The 19,584-nt window shown below is 46.8% G+C and overlaps 1 protein-coding gene across 2 annotated transcripts in view; it reads right to left on the reverse strand.

Moving 5' to 3' along the window:
* SLC13A3 (solute carrier family 13 member 3) overlaps positions 1 to 19,166 on the reverse strand; it is a 26,529-nt gene extending 7,363 nt beyond the window's left edge. Inside the window, exons 1-7 of one of the 2 annotated variants that reach the window (XM_008633925.2) lie at positions 19,024 to 19,166; positions 9,531 to 9,796; positions 9,039 to 9,202; positions 4,460 to 4,526; positions 3,552 to 3,737; positions 2,536 to 2,661; positions 147 to 242 (exon numbers count right to left, since the gene is read on the reverse strand). In XM_008633925.2, coding sequence (XP_008632147.1) covers positions 147 to 242; positions 2,536 to 2,661; positions 3,552 to 3,737; positions 4,460 to 4,526; positions 9,039 to 9,202; positions 9,531 to 9,796; positions 19,024 to 19,134 — 1,016 coding nt within the window. In that variant the 5' untranslated portion in view covers positions 19,135 to 19,166. The remainder of the gene's footprint in view (positions 1 to 146; positions 243 to 2,535; positions 2,662 to 3,551; positions 3,738 to 4,459; positions 4,527 to 9,038; positions 9,203 to 9,530; positions 9,797 to 19,023) is intronic. The other variant, XM_017733064.1, reaches the window with a different exon arrangement.
* Positions 19,167 to 19,584: the final 418 nt, after the last annotated feature.

The following is a 19,584-nucleotide window of genomic DNA, read 5'->3' on the forward strand; positions in this document are numbered from 1 at the left end:
TCAGCAGGTTACAAACAGACTGAGTGGAAATATAGGTGTAATCTTCTTTAAAAAACTCCATTCCCCCCAGTCCTCCACTCTTAAAACAGGATATTTGCAAACACACTTAATTTCTTTCTCATTTCCATCCCAACTTTACAACTCACTTTGTTGGACCCAGTTTCTTATAGTCCTCCTTTATCACCTCCTTGGCTCGGGCTTCTGCATCCACTCTTATATTTGACTTTTTTGTTTTCCAGCCCCTGCCAAGAAACACAATTACATTTTTACATGCCTCTGACCCAAGTGACACATAGGAAATACTGCATCTTCTACTGCAGCACATGGAGGACTCAGTGTCCTTCTCCAGCACCTGCTCTGCAAGGTTCAAAGAGCTGAACATCTCTGGCAGCTCAGTTTGTGTTATCTTCAGATTATGAAGACTAACAACGAAAATCTCTGCTGAGATAAAGGTAATAGGCCTTATTTATACTATATATATATTATATACCCTTTGTCTATGCATTCATACAAAGGAGACCCTGCAGAGGTGAGGAAGTTTCCTCTTATTTATATTCTGAACTGTTTCCTCCAGCATGGGCTGTGATTGCCAAATGAAAGTCCCAACATTCCAAGATTTCCTTGTCTTCCTTCCAAGCAAGTTACCTACTTGGGCAGAACGACTAGGAAATAGGGTGACACAGAAAATGAATATGTCCCTTCATTTTTCAAGTCACTTGTAATTTCCTGGGTGATCCCAGGATGCTGCTGAGGATCAACAAAAATGTGAGGAATTTCTAAGTGGCCGGGAATGTTAATGTGCTCCTGGCTAAGCCTCTTAGCCCGGCTGCACTGACTGCACACAGTTTGCTCCTTTGTAGCATGTGCATACAAATGATATATTCATATCTCGCACTTCATCTCCCACCATATCCCATGACACTGAACCTGGTTTCTAACACTGCCTGTGACCTTGATTAAACCTACAACCCCAAATTTCTGTATCAGAGGCATCAGCCCATCCCCGTGGTGCCTGCCCTTCCTTAACACACTTATTGTTTCAAAGGGATGTGTTGGCTGGATGGTCTATATGGCTGAATGGTTGATCATTCAGAAGCTCCTGCACTTCAAGCTCCTGGCCCTTTAATTTCTTAATTTTGGGGAGGTGTTATTAACAGCAGCCTCAGCTCAGCCAGCCCATACCTCAGCCTTTTGCTGTGTTTTGGATTCAAGCAAAGCCGAAACGTCTGCCTGCCTGTGCCCAGCTACAGACACCAAGGACCTGCCCACAGAGAAAGTTCAGCCACTATCCCCAAGCAGTTACAGCCCAAGCATCCCAACAGGCTCCTGTGGAGCCTTGGCTGTACTTGCAGAGCTTTGCAGTGCCTCTTCCACGCACCTCCCCACTGGGGAATTCTGGTATCCGCGCTGGCCCAGCTATCCCAATACAGCCGGGCTTTGTGCTGGCGGCGACGAGCCAAACCAAACACAGAGCATCACGTTCCCTGAGCACCAGAGCCACCCTGCCTTTCACCGGGGGCTTCGGCCTCTTCCCTCACCTGAGGGGCTGGGGCTGTGCCGGCCGGATGCCGGGACCATGCCCAGCCCTCACCATGGGAAATGGGAATTCAGGCTGGGCTCCACACAAGCCCTGGCACAGGGCAGTGGGAGCCAGCCAAGCATCACACAGCAGCACGCAGAGCCTCCTGAGAAGCCCCACCAGCAAGTTAAGGACAAGCCTTTGGCATTTTCTGGATTAAAACTTTCCCATTGATTTTTCCCCCCCCATGTCTGAGACAGTGTAAATATTTGGACACCTGTTCTCTTTTCCCCCCTCTCCCCCCATTTGCATTTTAAAGTCAAAACAACAATTAAAGACTCTTCTAAATATTACAAATTCTGTACGGTCCCTGGAGGAAGCAAGACTGTTACTATCACTTGTGAGAGTGTGGAGGGGGAAAAAAGGCTCCACATGAGCAGCAGAGCAATGCTGCAATCACTTTAGGTTGTGCACACTAAGGGGTTGCAAGATTTACCGGAAAAACATGTTATTCTCAGTTACAGATTAACACGTTGTTGTAAAATTAAGCCCTGTTGTGAAGTAATCTGTTCCAAACCCAGGTTTTTGCCCCAAGAAGAAATCCTGTCTCTTTTATGGGGAACTAAGATTTTGTCATGATCTCCAAAGCTAGATCTTGCTTTTCCTTCTGTCATTAAAAATCTCCCATTTACCCTCCAGAGGCCAAGGTCAGGCAGTAAAATAACATTTAAAAATTATACATTTAAAAATAATACATACTCTGTACACATATTTCAGTTGGATAAAGTATATGTAACTATGAGATATCTTTAAAACCTTCCTATTGTACATCAGCTTTTTAAAAACAGATGACTTGTTATGGGATGGGCATGCTAGAGTTAGTTATAAATTCCCCCACCTTCCAGGAGATGATCCGGGGTGGTATCAGTAGATTTAGGATGAGAATCATGATGAATATGTATTTCACAATGCTAATATAACCAGAGTACATACATGTGTAGTGAATATCAACATACCTCAGGTTAATTCCTCCATACAGGATGGAGATCCATAGCCATCCCATGAGAAGAAAAATCAGCATTAAAGGAAATGCAAACATAAACCAAGAACCAAAGTTCACCACATCACATTCTGGAAAATAACTAAGCAAACGGGAAAAATCAAGTTAATGCAAGATGGGAAAGCAACCCTCCCATCCACGGGTAAACAAGCATCTGAAATCAGCAGTGAGATATCCCACAAACCTGCCCCTGTGCATTTAAAAACTATCTCTGTGTGTGCCTTAGGAGTTATCTGGGACACAAGGAAATGTGAGGAGCGTTGTGTTGGGACAACCACCAGGACATCCTGCCACCCCCATCTCACCCAGCCCAGCTGTGCAAGCCTGCAAGGAAAGATCTGGAAATCCCTCTCCAGATGGGCAATGCCTTTGTACAAAGATATTCCTGGGCACCCAGGATTAAATCCTGCTACAGAAACTGCTGGAGAGTCTGGACATGAACCTTGCAGGGATGCTGCAGTGCCCAGGACATGCTGTATGTACTTCTTGTAGAGGTCAGCAAAGGTAAGAAATACCTGGGGGCACCTGGGCTGGCACAAATCTCTGCTCCTATGCACATAGGAGGAATCTTTTATGACTGAGAAAACAGGCCAGAAGTAGTGGGTTCATTATTTTTCTTTCTCCCATACAGCAGTAGCTGTAATTGCTCACAAAGCACTACACAGTCTGCTTCACCAGAACAGTTACCAGGTTAACTGTAGGCATGGAGTCAAGTCCCATTAAATTCAGTGGGATTAAAAGCATCAGTGAGGTGAAGCACACATGCTCCAGTTTGGCTGACAGCCTGCCTGGCTTCGCTGGAAACCTGCTTATTAAGTCTAAGGCTGGTGCACTCCCTGCTTTCATTTCCCAAAACGTTCTGGAAGGGCATGAATTTTCCAAACTCAGCACAGAAAGGGATTTCCTACAGGGATGAAGAACATGTCTCTGTCTTGCAGGATTTACAAGGCTCCCCAGGAGAGCCTCCCATACCTCTTCAGCTGTCCCAGAAGGATGAGGTTTGGCGCAGTTCCTGTCAGCGTTGCTGTACCTCCGATGCTGGCTGCATATGGGATTGAGATGAGGAAACCTTTCCATATGTTTGTTTTGTATTCCTCCTCCTTCTTTAAGTCTGAGAGAGCATCACTGGAAATCTCCTTCTCCTCCGCCAGATCTTTGCTTTAAAATAGTCCAAAAGAGAATCCGGTGAAAGCCCTGGTTTAAATACAGCGCAACCACTTCAGAGCCTTGACAGAAGGAAAATTCCCAGTTTTTAGAAATCCAAGCTACCAGTGTGCTCAAGGACACCTTAGCAGCTCAGTGCTGCAGAGGGGTCTGCTTGGTGAAGTGCCACACAGGACTGTCAGCCTCGCAGAGGACAGAGCACCCTCAGACCCATCCATAGGAGCTGAGTGCCTTGCCCAGCCCCTCAGCAGCTTGTAACCCTGAGCATAAAGTCCAAAGGACTGCCAAAAGGAAAAAGAACTAAAATTTGATAGATTTGAGGAAAGAAACATCTGTTCCTGTGTTCCTGAAAAAGATGCTTCCTTCCCATCCTTGTTATCAAAGCAGGACCACCGCCAGTGTGTAAATCCTGGGGGGTTTTACATCATCGGCTTCACACATTTGATGTTCCTGGGAAAACCAAGGCACAAATCCCCAGCAGGAGACACCTCTGGCTATGATTTTAGAGTGGCTGAAATAAACCTCTGTAATGATTTGAACATGTAGAGGGATGCTGGGCACACAGAGGAGGGTTTTTATCATCAGGCTGCTAGTGACTGGGATGTTCGGTATAATCGAAACATTGCAATGATTGAATTTCAAATTCCTAACACGTGGTCTAGCTCAGGGGATAATTCTCTCTCAACTCTCTTATACAAACTTTATAGTTAACTTACTCCTCAGTACTTGCCAGAAACTGCATCTCAGTTGGTACAGTGTAAAGTTTATTCTGCTGAAAAGATGCTGAAAAAGAAAGATGAGGACTTTAAAACAGTTCAAAGCATCTAGAAAATTCTCCTTGAACCAAACAGAGGGACAGAGGAAACAGCTACCATTTTAGAAGAGGGGCTGTGCAAATGAAGGGTGAGCTCACACCAAGGGGATGGGGTCAGGAGCACCTGGCAGGGATGAACAAGCCCACCTCTTCCTGCCACTGCTCCAGCCCCACCACAGCACCCAGCTTCTCCTCCAACACCCAGGCACTTGGTCCCTTTACTGCTTTTGCCACAGGCTGGGCTTTGGGATCCTCTAACACAGCCAAGAGTTCCAGGGCATCCCTTACCAAGTCATGGGTTTGGGGTGGGTTTTTCTAGGGGAGGAATAACCATAAGTCATTCTTAGGAAGAAACACTGTTGGGCCTGGTTGTATCTGTAAGGCAGGTTCCCCAAGGCACAGCAGGAGCACTTCCTGTCACTGAGCTACATTCCCATTTTACACCCTGCAGACATCTAGAGCAGTCACCATAAAGCTGTAATTCCTTCTTTAAAGGCAAGAGTGAGACACATTTGGGGATTAGGTTTTGTACCAGGTCCTCCAAAAGCCACCCTGACAGCAAGAACCATTCCAAGCCCATCATCCTCTCCACAAATGACAGACCCTGCAGGTTGAGGAGCCAGTCCCAGTAAACTGGGAGCTGCACACCCCTAAACCACACCAACCCACAGGAGCACCCAGAAATCAAAAGATGGAAATGCAATACAATCACTCTCTGTTACCAGACCTGACATTAAGGCTCGTGGCATTTGTGGCCATGGCTTGACCTCCTGAGGTTGGGAGATGTGCTATCAAACCCCATTTCCCATGTTCCTGGCAGGACTGGAGCACTTGTGGGTTTTATCCACCTTCAGCACACGTGGTCCTTCCCCACCACTGCTGGCTCTGCTGCCTTTCCTTCTGCTCTCTGTGTGCTTTTGGGTCCAGAGGTTTGTGTGCCTGCACTTCCCTGGGCTCTGCAGACAGCTCTATACAGAACCCAATTCCTGCCACTCAAGCAGTCCCCAAATTTCCTTGCACCTCTTCTTAGCCCAAAACCTGATCCCCTTCCACCCACAATGACCTAGAGATCTAAAGCATGGAGAGAAGCCAGCAGCCAAAGTCTCAGGACTCACTCACGTGTGTGCCAAAGACACGGCGCTTGTTCCAGCTCAGTGAACCAGGGATTTTTGCAATGTCATGTTTTACACATCGCTAATTTACTGAATTGGAGTTAATTGGCTTGGACACACACATGCTGAGCTTTCATCCCAACCTTGCCACAATGAAAGGATGTAATTAGAAGGATGAACATCAACCCATGGTTGACTGTTGATCCCTCAATGGATTTAGCCCAAAGGCTCTTAAAATGCTGTCCCACTCAAGCCCAGTCCTGGCTCTGCAAAGACATTTCATTTTACCTCAACATTGTTCAATTTTTTTCCCTGCTAAACTCAGACTACAATCCCATCTGGGCAGGACCATCTGTGATTTATCTTTCAAGGAAGGATTGCAAACGTAACCATGCAAAGGAAAGCGAGGCATACTGCAGAGCTTTTCCTATGAAACTTGTAAAAAAGGAATTGAAAATTATTACAGGTCCGTACGTCAGAAAAGGCCAAAGATAACAGAGTTTGGACCCAGCTGTACACACCTCTCACAGGGCAGTATGAGGATTCTGTGGCCATTTCACCAAAATAACTCACTTACCTTAGAGGCAGAAATGCTTTTCATAGATAATTTTTGCTTTAATGACATTTTTACTGTTTCTGAAAGGTTCAGAAGACCTGAATAGGACTATTTCTACCCACTGAGGGATGCAGGCAGCAGTGCTGTGGCCACACCCTCCAGCACAGCCTGGGATTAGCCAGTCAAACCAGGCAGCAGTGTCCAAAAATGCACATGTCCCACCTGCTCCTTTAGAGACATTATTTCCAGGTCTGTGACTCAGAGTTACACCTCAAGCACTGACTGCAGTTTATCTTGAATTTGCAGAATATTCTCTACGAAGGAAAAAAAGAATGGAAATATTTTCTTGTGATTTTTACCTGGAGATATTTAAGGTGCTCAGAGAAATGAAATATTGCCAATGATGGGTTAGTGGGCAGAAGCAGGAGAGAGGTCAGGCTCACTGACACAGCAGCTGCCAGCTTGTCACACACCTATTGCTGGAGATGTCAGACAGAATTGCGGGGAATCTATAATCCACCTCCAAAAGGAAAATTCTGGAAGCTGAAAAATGTCTGTTGGTGTTAAATTTATAACCCTGCTTTGATCCACCAGAACCAGCTGGGACTTCAGCCCCCCAACCTCACTACTGCTCTCTTGCACCAGAAACCAAGAGTGTCAAAATGAACAAATGACTACACCCAGTTTTAGCTGTCAATGACACAAGAATGTAAATATTTGCTGATCTATGACATGCTGCCCACGTGGCTGGGCATGGACATAGATGATTGAAAGTCTGAGATTTTCTCATCAGGAAAAAAGTGTCACCAACCGATCAGAGATCACTTAAATTCTGGCACTGCGTGTGTAAGCAAAGCCCTATACAAAACTGGTTTCACACACTTGTTGAGATTTTTTTCTGTAAACCAAGTGCTTTGAAACATCACATATTCTTTATTATATTTTAAATTATTATTTTTAACCACTCAGATATTTTTTAGCCTCATGGACTCTACTACATTGTTATGAAACCAAGTCAGTTTGCAAACTGATCTTATCACATGGCATTGTACAAGTTTCCTTCCACATACAGCTCCCTTCACAAATAAATCTTTTTGGAGCACAGATCACGATTCAGATAGATTATAAACATTTAATAAACTATGAAATGAATATACCTTCTTCCCATCTGTACATCTCCACTCCTAAGTGTAACATGAGATTAGTCACTTTTGACTGACTTCAGGTTTAGGGCTTCCTTCAAGGAACTCAGCTTTGCTCATCCATTCAGAAAGATTACAGAAAAGGATGAGTCCACCTTGGGACACTAAATTTCAAATAAAAAGTCTACATGAAAACACGCATTTTGATGTACAGAATGTTGTACATTTTACAGGTGATTCCTCCTTCACTTGTATTTATGACTTTCAAAAGCCTCTATCTCAAAAAAAAAAAAAAAACAACAAACCAACATCATCACACCATCACATGGTATTTGCAAAGCATCACTTTATTCATTCTTCTACCTGCATGCCCCTCCCTTCCCTTTTCTGGTTTCTCTCACCACTGCAAGTGTTGTGAGTCAAGGATGTTAATTCCATGCTTAACAGTGTCTAGGACAAGGGGGGAATTTTCCTTTTATGTGTTCCCAAACTCTACTGTATTTACAGCCACAACTACACAGTCAGTTTCAGAGGCTGGGGTCAAGAAGGTTAAAAGCAGACTGACAAAACACAGAACAGGAAATTATAGCAAGGAAATCCGTGGGATTGATTTTAATAGATGTGAACAGTCAAAAATTCATAAAGCAAATGTGATAAAGCAACTTGGAGTGAAAATATCTCATGATTGTTAAACATTTATGATGAATGATTAATTATATCTTTATTAGAGTGTGCACATGTTTGAGTCTTCTTCTGGGGACTCCTTTATCTTAGGACTCAAGGGGAACCAAAAAGCCATTGCTTTTAAATCACAGGCAGATGAATTACTAATTAGTGCAAGAAGAAGCAGCAGAAGAAGAAGCTGTGACTACTGCTCCAGCTATCAGCAGTAGCTACAAAGGGGATGTCAGGACATCATTTCTGGTTTGCTGTTTCTCATCACTGTCTGCCAGAAGCCCAAAGTTCTGGTAAATGACTCGTGAAGAGAAGGCTGGAGGAAGGCCTTACCTGGCCACATACCCCTGACCTGTCCTCAACCTGCTCAAGAACAACACCAAACAGCAGCATCAAGATGGAAAAAAATCACAAAGCACTTCATAGATAGATATTTAACCTGCCAGCCTTCCCTTGAGTCCTTGCTTTCCCCCCCAGCTCAGGCTCCAGTTCCATGGGTGAACAAACAGGAAAACAAGAGGAGAACACACATGTCCCAAGAGCACAACAGCTCTGTGTGCCACAGGGAGGGACCCACCCTGCACCATCCCATAGCACTCATCTGCCCCTTCTACAGCCCTCCCTGGCTCCAGCTGTCCCCCAGCAATGCATCCCTACAATTCCCACCACCACTGTGCCACAGAGCTGGGCTTTAACCTGTGCCAGCAGCAGGTTTATGGAGCAGCTTGGCTGGGCATTGCCGCTTTTTGGTTTTCCAGGCCACTCATAAGCATTGCCTCCTGCATGACATGAGAAAAGGGCAGGATAAAAGGGAGTTTTCTGCCAATATTCTTCCACCCTGGGAATAAAGTATGCAGTAAAGTGGGACCAGTCCTGAGATCGAGCTGCAAGCTCAGGAATGTGGTATTTGTGCCAGTGAAGTTGATAAAACAGGGAGATTCGAGAGCAGCAGGGCAGATCTCAGCCGGCTTGTACTACTTGCCCTGTCTCAATTACCTTGGTTTTCTTCATTTTCCCTGTTCATATCCTTAGATGTGTCTTTTTCCCCAAAGAGGCTTTTTAAAATTGCATTTGCAATTGGAAGCATCATAGCAGTGGAGGCAGTATTACTTAACCACATGGACAGGAAAGACGTTGTCAACATCATCCCTAAGATTAGTCTGAAAGAGAGAAAAAAGGAAAAGCTGAATTTCTTCAGTTTGGCAAGTTCTCTGACACATTAGGAGGCTCATGTGCAGAGATAACAAAACCAATACCCAAAAGGATTTCTATGACTCTCCTGAAACTGGATGGAGCACAAGCATGGGGCTGAACCAAACAATTCTCCCTGTGCTCCACTGGCCCAGGGGCAAAGGCAAACAGCTGAACAAACACAATAAGCTGGAGAAAAGGAGGTGTGGACACCCCCCACTGTAGGAGCAGCAGAGCCACTTCCCAAGCACCTTCAGCTCACATCCCCCATGGAGAACCCCCTGCTCCCATAGTCACCTGGCTGGCTGGACTCCCACCAACATGAGCACCCGGAGTGCAATCCTGCGGTGTAAATTCCACTCCTCAATGGCCGAGGCCATGATTAAACCACTGAGGAAGAGGAAATTGGTGTCTAAAAAGTATTGTGGGCAAACTTTGTTAGATGGGAGGATCCCCAGGAAGGGAAAGATGACGATGGGCAGCAGAGCTGTCACAGCCAAGGGCAGTGCCTCCGTGCACCAGTACAGGGCCATCAGCAGGATCACATAGAGACATCTTCCTTCCTGCAAAAGGAGGAGAGGAAAAGTGAGACTTGGCATTACAGAGACATCTTGTCACCTGTCACACTTAGACAAGCAAAATGCTCCATTTACTCCCTTAAGGACAGAGTATTTCTCCCAAATAATTTCCATCAAGTACAACGTCTTCCCCCTACATTGTGTAAGGGGTTCAGCACTGATATGAGACCACAGCAAAACCAAAACCCTCCGTGATTGCCTGAGCTTCCCACATGCTGCAGGCTCACAGGCATCAACCAAGGAACCTTTGGAGAGCAGGAACTGTCCCACAATGTTGAATTAGGGCTGGCATTGCTGCTAACATCCTCAGGTGTCCCAGTATCTGACCCACTTAATGTTTGTGCTTTCCCTTCAACTTCCACAGGCCATGCTCTGCACGGCTATGCAAAAACAGCCTTGGGAGATGGATGTTCCACACATTTGCAATAGGCAGCATGCAGAAAAGCTTCTTTTCTTGAATCAGAGTCTCCCAAGAGATTTGTGAGAACCCATTCCATGGCAACCCATCCCAGCCCCTACGGAAATCAGTAAATCAAGCACCCTGGTGTCACACCACTTCCTGGGGGCAGGAATCACCCGGCATCACCCCAGCCTTGGCCAAGGCTGGCAGAAACCCAGTGCCCTCACACTGCAGTGTGAATTCATCCATCCACCCAGGAGGCACAAACTAGACCAAAGCCATTTGTCACGACAGCCATGGCCAAAATAACGAGCAGTGGAAGGAAGTCAGGCGAGCGGCCCCAAGCCCGGGATGGGAGAGCCCTGGGGGAGCCCAGCACAGAGCTGGGCTCGGTCACGGCGGGGCTGAACAGGGATATTGTCAGCAAGCACAGGGCAGAGTGCCCACAGCACTATAAATAACTGCTGAGAATCACTTGGAAGCCACAAAACTATTTATTTTATCACTTTTCCAGCTTGTTGAGCGCGTTGAATTGCTACTCAAAGGCACCTCTGTCCTTCTGCTGGGACCTTCCTCCCCTGTACCAAGTCTGAGCTTCTGAGAGGGAGATGATGGCTCTGCTCCCTGCCAAGGCTAGGAACAGCGTGAGCTGGGGACTGTGGGGAGCTCCATTTTGGGGATAATGTGGTCTCAGCCACAGCATTTGAGGGTTCAGCCAGGCACCAGAGCAGGTGCAGTACAACCACCACCTGCTTGTTCACCTATGAACAATTTGCTGCAGGCCTGGGCTGAATGAGGTCAAAACCGATATGGATTTATTGTTCACTACATCTGCAAGTGAGGGTTTGAAAGGTGGACAAAATGATAGAATTTCTGATTTGCTTTTAGCACCCAGGCTTTGCATTCACAAGTGGTCCTGCTAGCAAGGTCCCAGCACCTCAGTGTACACAGAAACATGAGCACACCAGAACTGAGTATAACTGGATTTTTTTTTCATACATTAATTGTACCAGTGTCAATGCCTCATATGAAGTGCCCAATATCTGGATTTAAAGATCACTTTCAGACCTAATTTTAGATGCCAATAAGATGACATGAGAGAGTGTGAAGTAAAACCCTCAGGCTCAGCTCAGCCCTGGCACCTGGCAGCTCTCATGGGCTCCCTGCGCTTCACTTCCCCCAAACCAGCAGGATCAGAGCAGCAAACCTGGCAGTGTTAAACTTTACAAAAATAAAGAACCATGTTTTAAAGTGTTTGCCACTAGATTATTGATTTAATTCCTGTGCCAACTGACAATTCCTCTTTGCTATGGTTCTTTTTATATGTCAGAGAAATAGCTTTGCTCTCATTAAGATCTTTTTCATTTGATTTCCAAAGGCCATATGGATAATTCTTTTCTCCCACTGGAAAAATATTCTTCAGTTTCCTTCAAAGAAAGTTGCACCAAAGTCAACTTCAAAATAAAGACATTTTGGCTCTTACAGGTGTAGAGCAACTGAAAATATTTAACAATGATACAAGAGCATATCAGTGAAGGCTTTAATTGACTTTATGAAATAGAAGATGTACAATTTAGAAAACTAATTATAAGTAATGGGTATTTATTCTCCAGTGTATGGCAAATGTTCTGGAAAACATTGCAATGAGACACAGCATCAATCTAATAACTCCTCTTCACTGCCAGATCAAAAGCCAAGGGGTAAAACTGAAACAGGGTAGAAAGAACTGCTATGTGAAAGGCTTCCCTGAATTTTGAAACCTATATGGATCAACAACAAACCACTTGAAGAAAGCTGTAGTGCTGTTTATCCAATTTATTCTACCCTAAAAGAAGACAAATTGCAGCTATATTGAAAAGATTTTTGAGATAGGACCATCATTGAACAAAAAAGGAACAAGACCACTCCAGAACAACTTTGATTTCAACCAAGCATTCCCCAGAATGAAAAAAAAAAGTCATCAATAAAATGGAACCAAACTCTGCATGAAATTGAAAGTTTCTTGATTTTAAGATATTTTGTAAATGTTAATTAATTAATGCCCCCAGTGTCTAGTATGTTTGGTTAGTACACAAACAACAAATGCTAACAAATGTCAGTAGAATGGTCCTTGAGGGATTTGGCCACAGGTGCCACTGGACAGGCTGAGCTGCACCACTGCTCAGTGTGGCACCATCACCTCCACATGATCTTTATCCTTCCATGCCTTGGCTGCATCCTTGTCAAGACTCCTTCTACTTCTCGTACCTCCCTGCAGCTTTGTATTTATATTTTTCAACAGAATTCTATCAAAGTTAATGGGGGAAAATGGTGGCACATATGAACTTTAAAATGGATCTTGTGATCAGGTTAATTTTATAACCATTTAATGATTTCCAGGGAAGCAGCTTGCAGGTCTGGACTGCAGCAGCTCTTCTTCCTGTTGCTCAAGAGCCTTGGGTTCGACCTCTGCCCCTCCAGACACAGATCTCATCTTTGCTACACTGAAAGCACCGGGGATTTTCCACACTGGGGGACCTGCTGAGCTATGGCAGAGGAAGCCAAGCCACGAGGTAGTCTCCCATGGGCAGGAGACCTGGTGGTCTCCGGGAAGGGCAGATGAGGTGCCCCGGGGAAAGGAGGCTCTGGCAGGGAATGTGGGTCAGGTAAGGCGAGCTGGCTCACCCAGGCATAGCACTGAGACACAAGCCACCAGTCCTCACTGCCAGCCGGAAAGGGACACCAGGACCTTTGGCTGCCCCTTGTTCCCCATCAGACCCTAGCTTCCACCAGGCAGATTCAGCCCTACCTTGGCACTGCCAAACTTTGGGTTTTCTCCATCAACCTCTGAATGCTGCATGGTCATCACAGCCCCATCAGCCCCACACAGGCTCCATCACCCTATAACCAGGTAAAAGAGTGGCAGACAGGGCTCCTCCAGGACCTTGATCCCAATACCCAGAGAGATTTTGGCTGAATTGGAGCTTTTCAAGCCCTTTTATCCCTCTGCTATCACAAAGAAACATTCTACCTGTGATTTACAGAACTACTTGGAGAAAAAAAACAAACACTGAGTGTTCTCGTGTCACAGCTGTAACTGCTACCAGCCACACTGCACTCACTGCCTGCTCTCCAGCAGGATGGAGATGTGAATCTGATTTCTACTAACCCAGCTCCTGCAAGCATTATGTAATCTGGACATAACCCAAGCCCTGTTTACCAGCCTTCCTGCCAGTGGAGTCGTTTTGCTCCCGCTGGCTATTTGCGGAGTGGCTAGAAAGGGGCCAGTAACACAGGCCCACAAAGCTGCAAGAGCTTCAGGGAATCTATTTTCCTCTCCTAAAATGACATAAAGCTTATTAAACACTTTTATTTAACTTTTTGAAGTATTTTGTAGTTGGCAAAACAACAACAACAACAAAAGTGTCTGTTTTAAAATGAGACAGCTGAAGCTCAGATAAAGTGGCAAACTGAATGTGTGGCAAAAAGTCACCAACTCCACAAAGAGCAGCCTGGTAGACTCTTCACTGCTCTTGTCAACTTCCACATGTCCCATACACACAAATATAACATTAACCACCTTGGCTGTGGGTAGCCAGTCCAGCAGCTGTATTGAGCTAATTATGTATTATGATCTCCCCCCTTTTGGGTTTTTTTAAATACTTCCCAAGGGGGGCTACAAATCAGCCTGACCTGTGGTCAGCACCCCTGGTGATCTCCATATTTACTAGGGCTTGTAGAAATACACTCAGTTTACACAATAAACTCTTCAGGCAGCTCTTGCAAAATTATCGTATGGAAGTTGCTTAAATGTATAGATTTTAAAGTAGCCAGGGTTGGATGTATGACATTTTAAATTTCCTTTTAGTTACTGTCACAGTAAAAATATTTATTATCAGTCAACTTCTTATGCTGTAGGATTGTACTATCAGAATTTTGCTCAGTATAGAACAAAAATGGTTCACTGAATGTGGCTTTTTCTGCATTGTCCATCCGGCAACAGATTACCACAGGCTGGGTTTCTTTGATGAACATTTGTGTTCATCACCCTCAACACCCTGACCAGGGATTTCTTCCTCAATTCTTGAGCATCTCTTTTCATGGAACCACAGAAATGTAGTTGCTTGGAAAAGACCTTTACAATCATTGAATCAATGCAAACAGAGGCAGGAATCAGGCAGACGTGTTTTATATGCAGTCATATTTCCCAATTAATATTGACTCATGTCCACTTCCCTTTCCCCTAGCCCAATTATTGCTGCTTTCACATCTTCCCTGTGCCAGCCTGCTCTTTGCCAGGCTTGCCCTCTCTCTGGACTGAAGCTCACAGAGGATGTGGTAAAATGTAGTCACTGCACTTTCAGTTATCACCGTCTTTCCCCACTGAAGTTCTTCCTCTCATCTTCTAACTGACCATTGCTTCCAGTTTTGTGAAACTGGCCTTCCCAAATCACCACTGGCAAACATGGCAGAGATGGACTTTGTGTATGAAGTGTACAGTCAGGCTACAATCGCTCACTTCTCCTGCCAGGCTGCTCTCCAGCCTGCTCCCTACCTGTCCATGCTCCTGCTATGCTCTCCAGCCAGGATCCAGCTCCCCTCCAGCTTGCAGGACACCCCACTCCCATCCCCACTTGCATCACCCCTCTGCCCACACAGACGCCCTTCATGCTCTTTGCTTTCCAGTGCAAGCAATGTAATTTTTCTTCTGGAAGATCTTAAAGTCTCCTTGTTCTAACCAGGAGGACCCATTACATCCAAGTTAATTTTAAATTGCTCTATGGCCACTGAGGAAGTCAAGTCTGTTTTCTGAAGGCACTGGGCCCTATTTGCCTGCTCAGAGCTCCTTTTAGCAGATTTGGCTGCCTCAGCTGTTACCAAGCCAAGAGGCTGTAGACATTGAGTTCATTAGAAGCTGTTGGAACGAGCTCTTTGCACAGCTCATTAAAAGTGCCCCCATGCCCCTTCCAACAGAACAGTTCCTCCAGCCCCTCCTGCCCTGCCCCAGCTCTTTGCAATCATTCACAGCCCTCTGAGCAGGGGGGTCGCAGGCATTTCCACTCACGGGACAAATATTCAGCCATTTCAGCAGCGACCAGAGCGTGAGGTGACACACAGACCCTTGTGCAGAGAACTGGCTCCTGGGAAGTGGCTCCACACAGAGCGTTTCCTTCTGCTGCCTGATGTGATGGACACAAACCACTGTTCCAGACACAGCTTGGGGAGCTCACCCTGAGGTCTCAGCAAACGCACCCACAAAGTGGAAATTTCATTTCTCTATGTAAGAGAAAGGAGGTTGTAGACAAAGCCACTTACACAAGCCTCCCTCTCCACAACCTACAGAGGCCATCAATTAAAAACAAGGGCAATTAACATAACAGCAGCAGTGCCAGCCCTGTCACCACCCCTCTGTGAAGGGACTCCCATAGGGATCTGGAGAAAAACCACTGCAGGGTGACAGCTGGCAGGAGCTTTAATCACAGCGTGAAGATGTGGATGCTGGAGTCCATCACCAGTAAGCAAGAGCAGACCTGATGGATGATTTTTCTCAAAGGATTTTGTTTCCAGGGGGATATCACTTGGGTGTAGGTTTCACTGGAAAACCCCCTGCACCCACATCACAGTGTATCACTCAGAAAGGACATACTAATCCAAGAAGCCATATCCTGTTGTGTTCTATCAGCTTTAAGTCAAGACTTCTTGGTCTCCAGATCCAAGCGAAATGCTGCCCTTGAAGCCAAAGCTGAGGTGGCTTTTTATGGTGGCAATCCCTTGGGAGATAAAAATTGCTGAGCATCCCAGTAGGGAGAAGGTAAATGGTGACATGATTTGGGAACAGATTTTAGCATTGGCAGAGCAGGGAAGTACTGCAGAGGTGTCTGTAAGACACATTCTTGCAAGGGAAGGTTCATCCTGACACCAGCAGAGGCTGAGCCTCACTGCTTTTTATCTCCTACCAGTTTCTGTTACACCCTGCCAGGCAGCATTCCGACCATCCCAGCAGGAGTACAGGCTTCTCCAACTTGTCCAACACCCCCATGTTTCAGATGCTCAAGTACTCAGCAGCATCACGGTTGTTACAGTGACTGCACATCACGCAGGAGCTCCTCCTGCCCCAGCCTGCTTGTCCTGGATGCCCTGCCTGGGACAGACTCCCAGTAACACCAGCAGCAGCCCAGTCAGTTGAGTTCTTGCTGAACACCTGCAGCAGCTCTCACAACCTGGCTGCCCAGGGGAGCACAAGGCTGGACCTGAGCCCCGTGTCAGGACAGACCACCTGACTCGGGCGGTGCAGCTGAGGGCATGCCTTTGCCATCACGCGCCAGGACAACTTCCACACTCTGCCACCCCGATCCCCAGCCTGCTGGCCCCCGCCTGTTCCTCCCCCTTGCTGTTTCCACACTGTGGTTAAAAGCGTAACCTGCTCCTTCCTCTCCCACAGCCCCTCGCGGCTCGGGCTGCGGACGGGGGGGTCAGGCAAGCTCCAGACGTCAGAACTTAATCCCCTGTTGATGCAACAGCAAGTTTCTTTTCTTGTTGAACAAGTGAGAGAGTTTAGTGTTAAAACCTTGGATGAATCATTGACCCCTGAACATGAACAGATACAACTGCGTACAGGAGTTAACAGCTACAGGTTCCCCCCCATGCCAAACCCTGGGAGAACGTGGGGAAGCTGCAGTTGGACTTGCCTGAAAGGTTGCACTGATTAACACCCATGTGAGCACCCAGGTTTCAACAGGCACCAGCACAGGTACCAGCCAGTGTCACTGCTACCACCTGTGATGCTTTAGAGCCCATGGAGAATGAAGAACAGAGCCCCAAGGCGAGCAGCAGAGCAGCCAGCTCTGCTAGGGTCTCCTTCCTTTACCACAGCTGTATCCCTGCTTTGCCACTCGCTCAGCTGCAAACATTTCCACTTTCCCAACACCATTTTTCTTTAATAAAACAGCGTTGATCAGACCAGCCTGTTCATGAGGTTTTCCATGGACTGCACCCTGGAGCGGGCTACCAGCTCACTGGAGGAGCTCAGTGGATGTGAGCAGCACCATTACACCACAGAGACATTTTTTATTTCTGTACACATACAGAAATCCCTTTTCTGAACATCCAAATCCTGTACAGCCCGTGTGACACTATACACTTCTACCAGCACAGAGAGCATCTAGATCAAAGCCCTTCCCACAGCGCTGGGTTCATCTGTGATTTATTCTCACAATTAACTCCTGCACGTTCCAGACACGAGCTTGCACTTAGCGTACAGTGCATCTCCTCACTCTCTAATCCTAGCTCACAATTTTACCAAGTGCCAAAGACAAACAAGATGCCATTAAATACACTTGAAGTCATTTGTTCAGCTATTGAAAATGAATGTAGGGATGTAACTATTCACTTACGAATCCGCAAGGGAATTTAGTACCTGTTGTGCAATGTGTTTTCTGCTCCTTGAGGCAGACATTTAACACAGTCCTATTCATAACTCAGCCAATACATAAAACAGAGAAAAAAAGTGATATTAAATCCAGAGAAATGTCTCTTTTAATGTATGGTGTCACTAAATAAAGCAATGGTCAATCTATGTAATTTTTCAATTTCACTGGTGTATTTTGTATCTCAAACGAGAAGGTTTCACCTGACAAGCACTGTACAGGCAGAACTAAGTGCCAACTTTGTGTCCTTACAGCACCTGAACTATTCTATATTCACTACATACTGATCATTACTTCTTTTCCGATGTAAACAAAGTCATTCTCAAGTGGATCTGAGTCAGAACATGAGGGCGAAATCCTGCTCGCACTGAAGTCAACCATGCAAAATTCCACAGTGACTTCACTACCCCATGGACTTCCACCCAAGGCTCAGAGGTTCCTGGTGCACAAGAGCTGTGTACGTAGGATAGCAACAAAAATCCTCCAGCCTCCAAAGCCTTGCCACAGATTGCTTTATGTGCAGATCACACATGCTAAAGCACAAACTCTAAGAGGAGACCAGTTCTTCCACATTTACAAAACACCACTTATCTTACTCACAAAGCCTTTTCAGGTACAGCACCAAAGGTTCCCCTGAGAGTCACCCAGAGCGGTGTGGGCGGCACTCAGGTCTCCCTGGCATTCCCAGCCCTGCAGCACGAACAGCGGGACAGCTCTGCAGGTCCCTGTCCCACTGCTGGCACCACCACCCGCTGCCACTCCCATCGCTAAGGGGATGGGCCAGCGATGCCAAGCAGACTCTCAGTACCAGGCACTAACCTTCTACCCCCGCTCTGCAAGCCCCCCGCTGGGTAATGCCGGTTATGCCTCAGTTTCCCCAGATGCCATTTGGGCACTACCGATAAAAACTACAGGACACTTGGGTACCAGCAAGAGGCACCAATTATTGCCACTGAGCTTGAGATGATGCTGAACCATACGATCCTCCCACCTCCCAAAGTCCATAAAAGAAACATTAAACACAGTTCACGTTATCTATCCCTTCTTCCCCCTATAAACCTGACTTGGACGCAGGATGCCACCTCCACTCGCACTTTAAGTTGCTGCAAAAGGGAGAGGAGCAGTGGCATCCCACACTCTTCGCTATCCCCTCCCTCCACGGTCAAACCCTGGCAGGCAGCAGGGTGACCCTCCCGAGAGCCAAATACTGAGGGTGCCGAGGCGAGCGGTGGCACGGAGCACCCGCTCCGTGTCCCCAGGGCTGAGCCCCACTTCCCAGGGTGGAACGCCGCTCCATACACCTGGTCCGCGTCCCGAGTCAGCGCCCCCCAGTTTGTGCTGCCGGTCCGTGCCCCGCAGCGGGTGTCCCAGCCCGCAGCGCCCACCCGGGGTTCCGTGCGCGGTACCTTGGGGGGGAGGCTGAGCAGGACGGGCACCAGCGCCAGCGGCGCGCACAGCAGCACCACGAACCTCCGCACGCTCCACGCCTTCTTCACCAGCGCCCCCAGCGCCGCCATCCCGCGCCCATCGCCGCATCCACCGCCGCGCACCCGCTTTATCCCCCGGGAACGGCCCTCCCGGTGGGCGGCACCCCCCCGGGATCCCCCGCCCTTCTCCGCCCCGCCTCGCCCACCGGGAGGGGCCCCGCACCGCCCCACGGCACTGCGCCCCGCTACACCGCCTCCCATCCCCTATACCCGCCCTTTATACGGCCCCTATATCCCCCTCCTTTTCCCCATCTCACCACTTCCCAGCCTTTTTTCTTTTTCTTTTCTTTTTTTTTTTTTTTTTCTTTTTTTTTTTTTTTTTCTTTTTTTTTTTTTTTTTCTTTTTTTTTTTTTTTTTCTTTTTTTTTTTTTTTTCCTCATTAAAAATAAGCAAACACAACCAAACAAAAGGTCAGTGGTGTGGAGCGGGATAGAGCCATGGGAAATAGCGGAAAAGCAAGCGGCAAAGTCTTTTCTCAC

The sequence above is a fragment of the Corvus brachyrhynchos genome, unplaced genomic scaffold (assembly GCF_000691975.1).
Source record: "Corvus brachyrhynchos isolate BGI_N302 unplaced genomic scaffold, ASM69197v1 scaffold10, whole genome shotgun sequence".
Lineage (NCBI taxonomy): Eukaryota > Metazoa > Chordata > Aves > Passeriformes > Corvidae > Corvus > Corvus brachyrhynchos.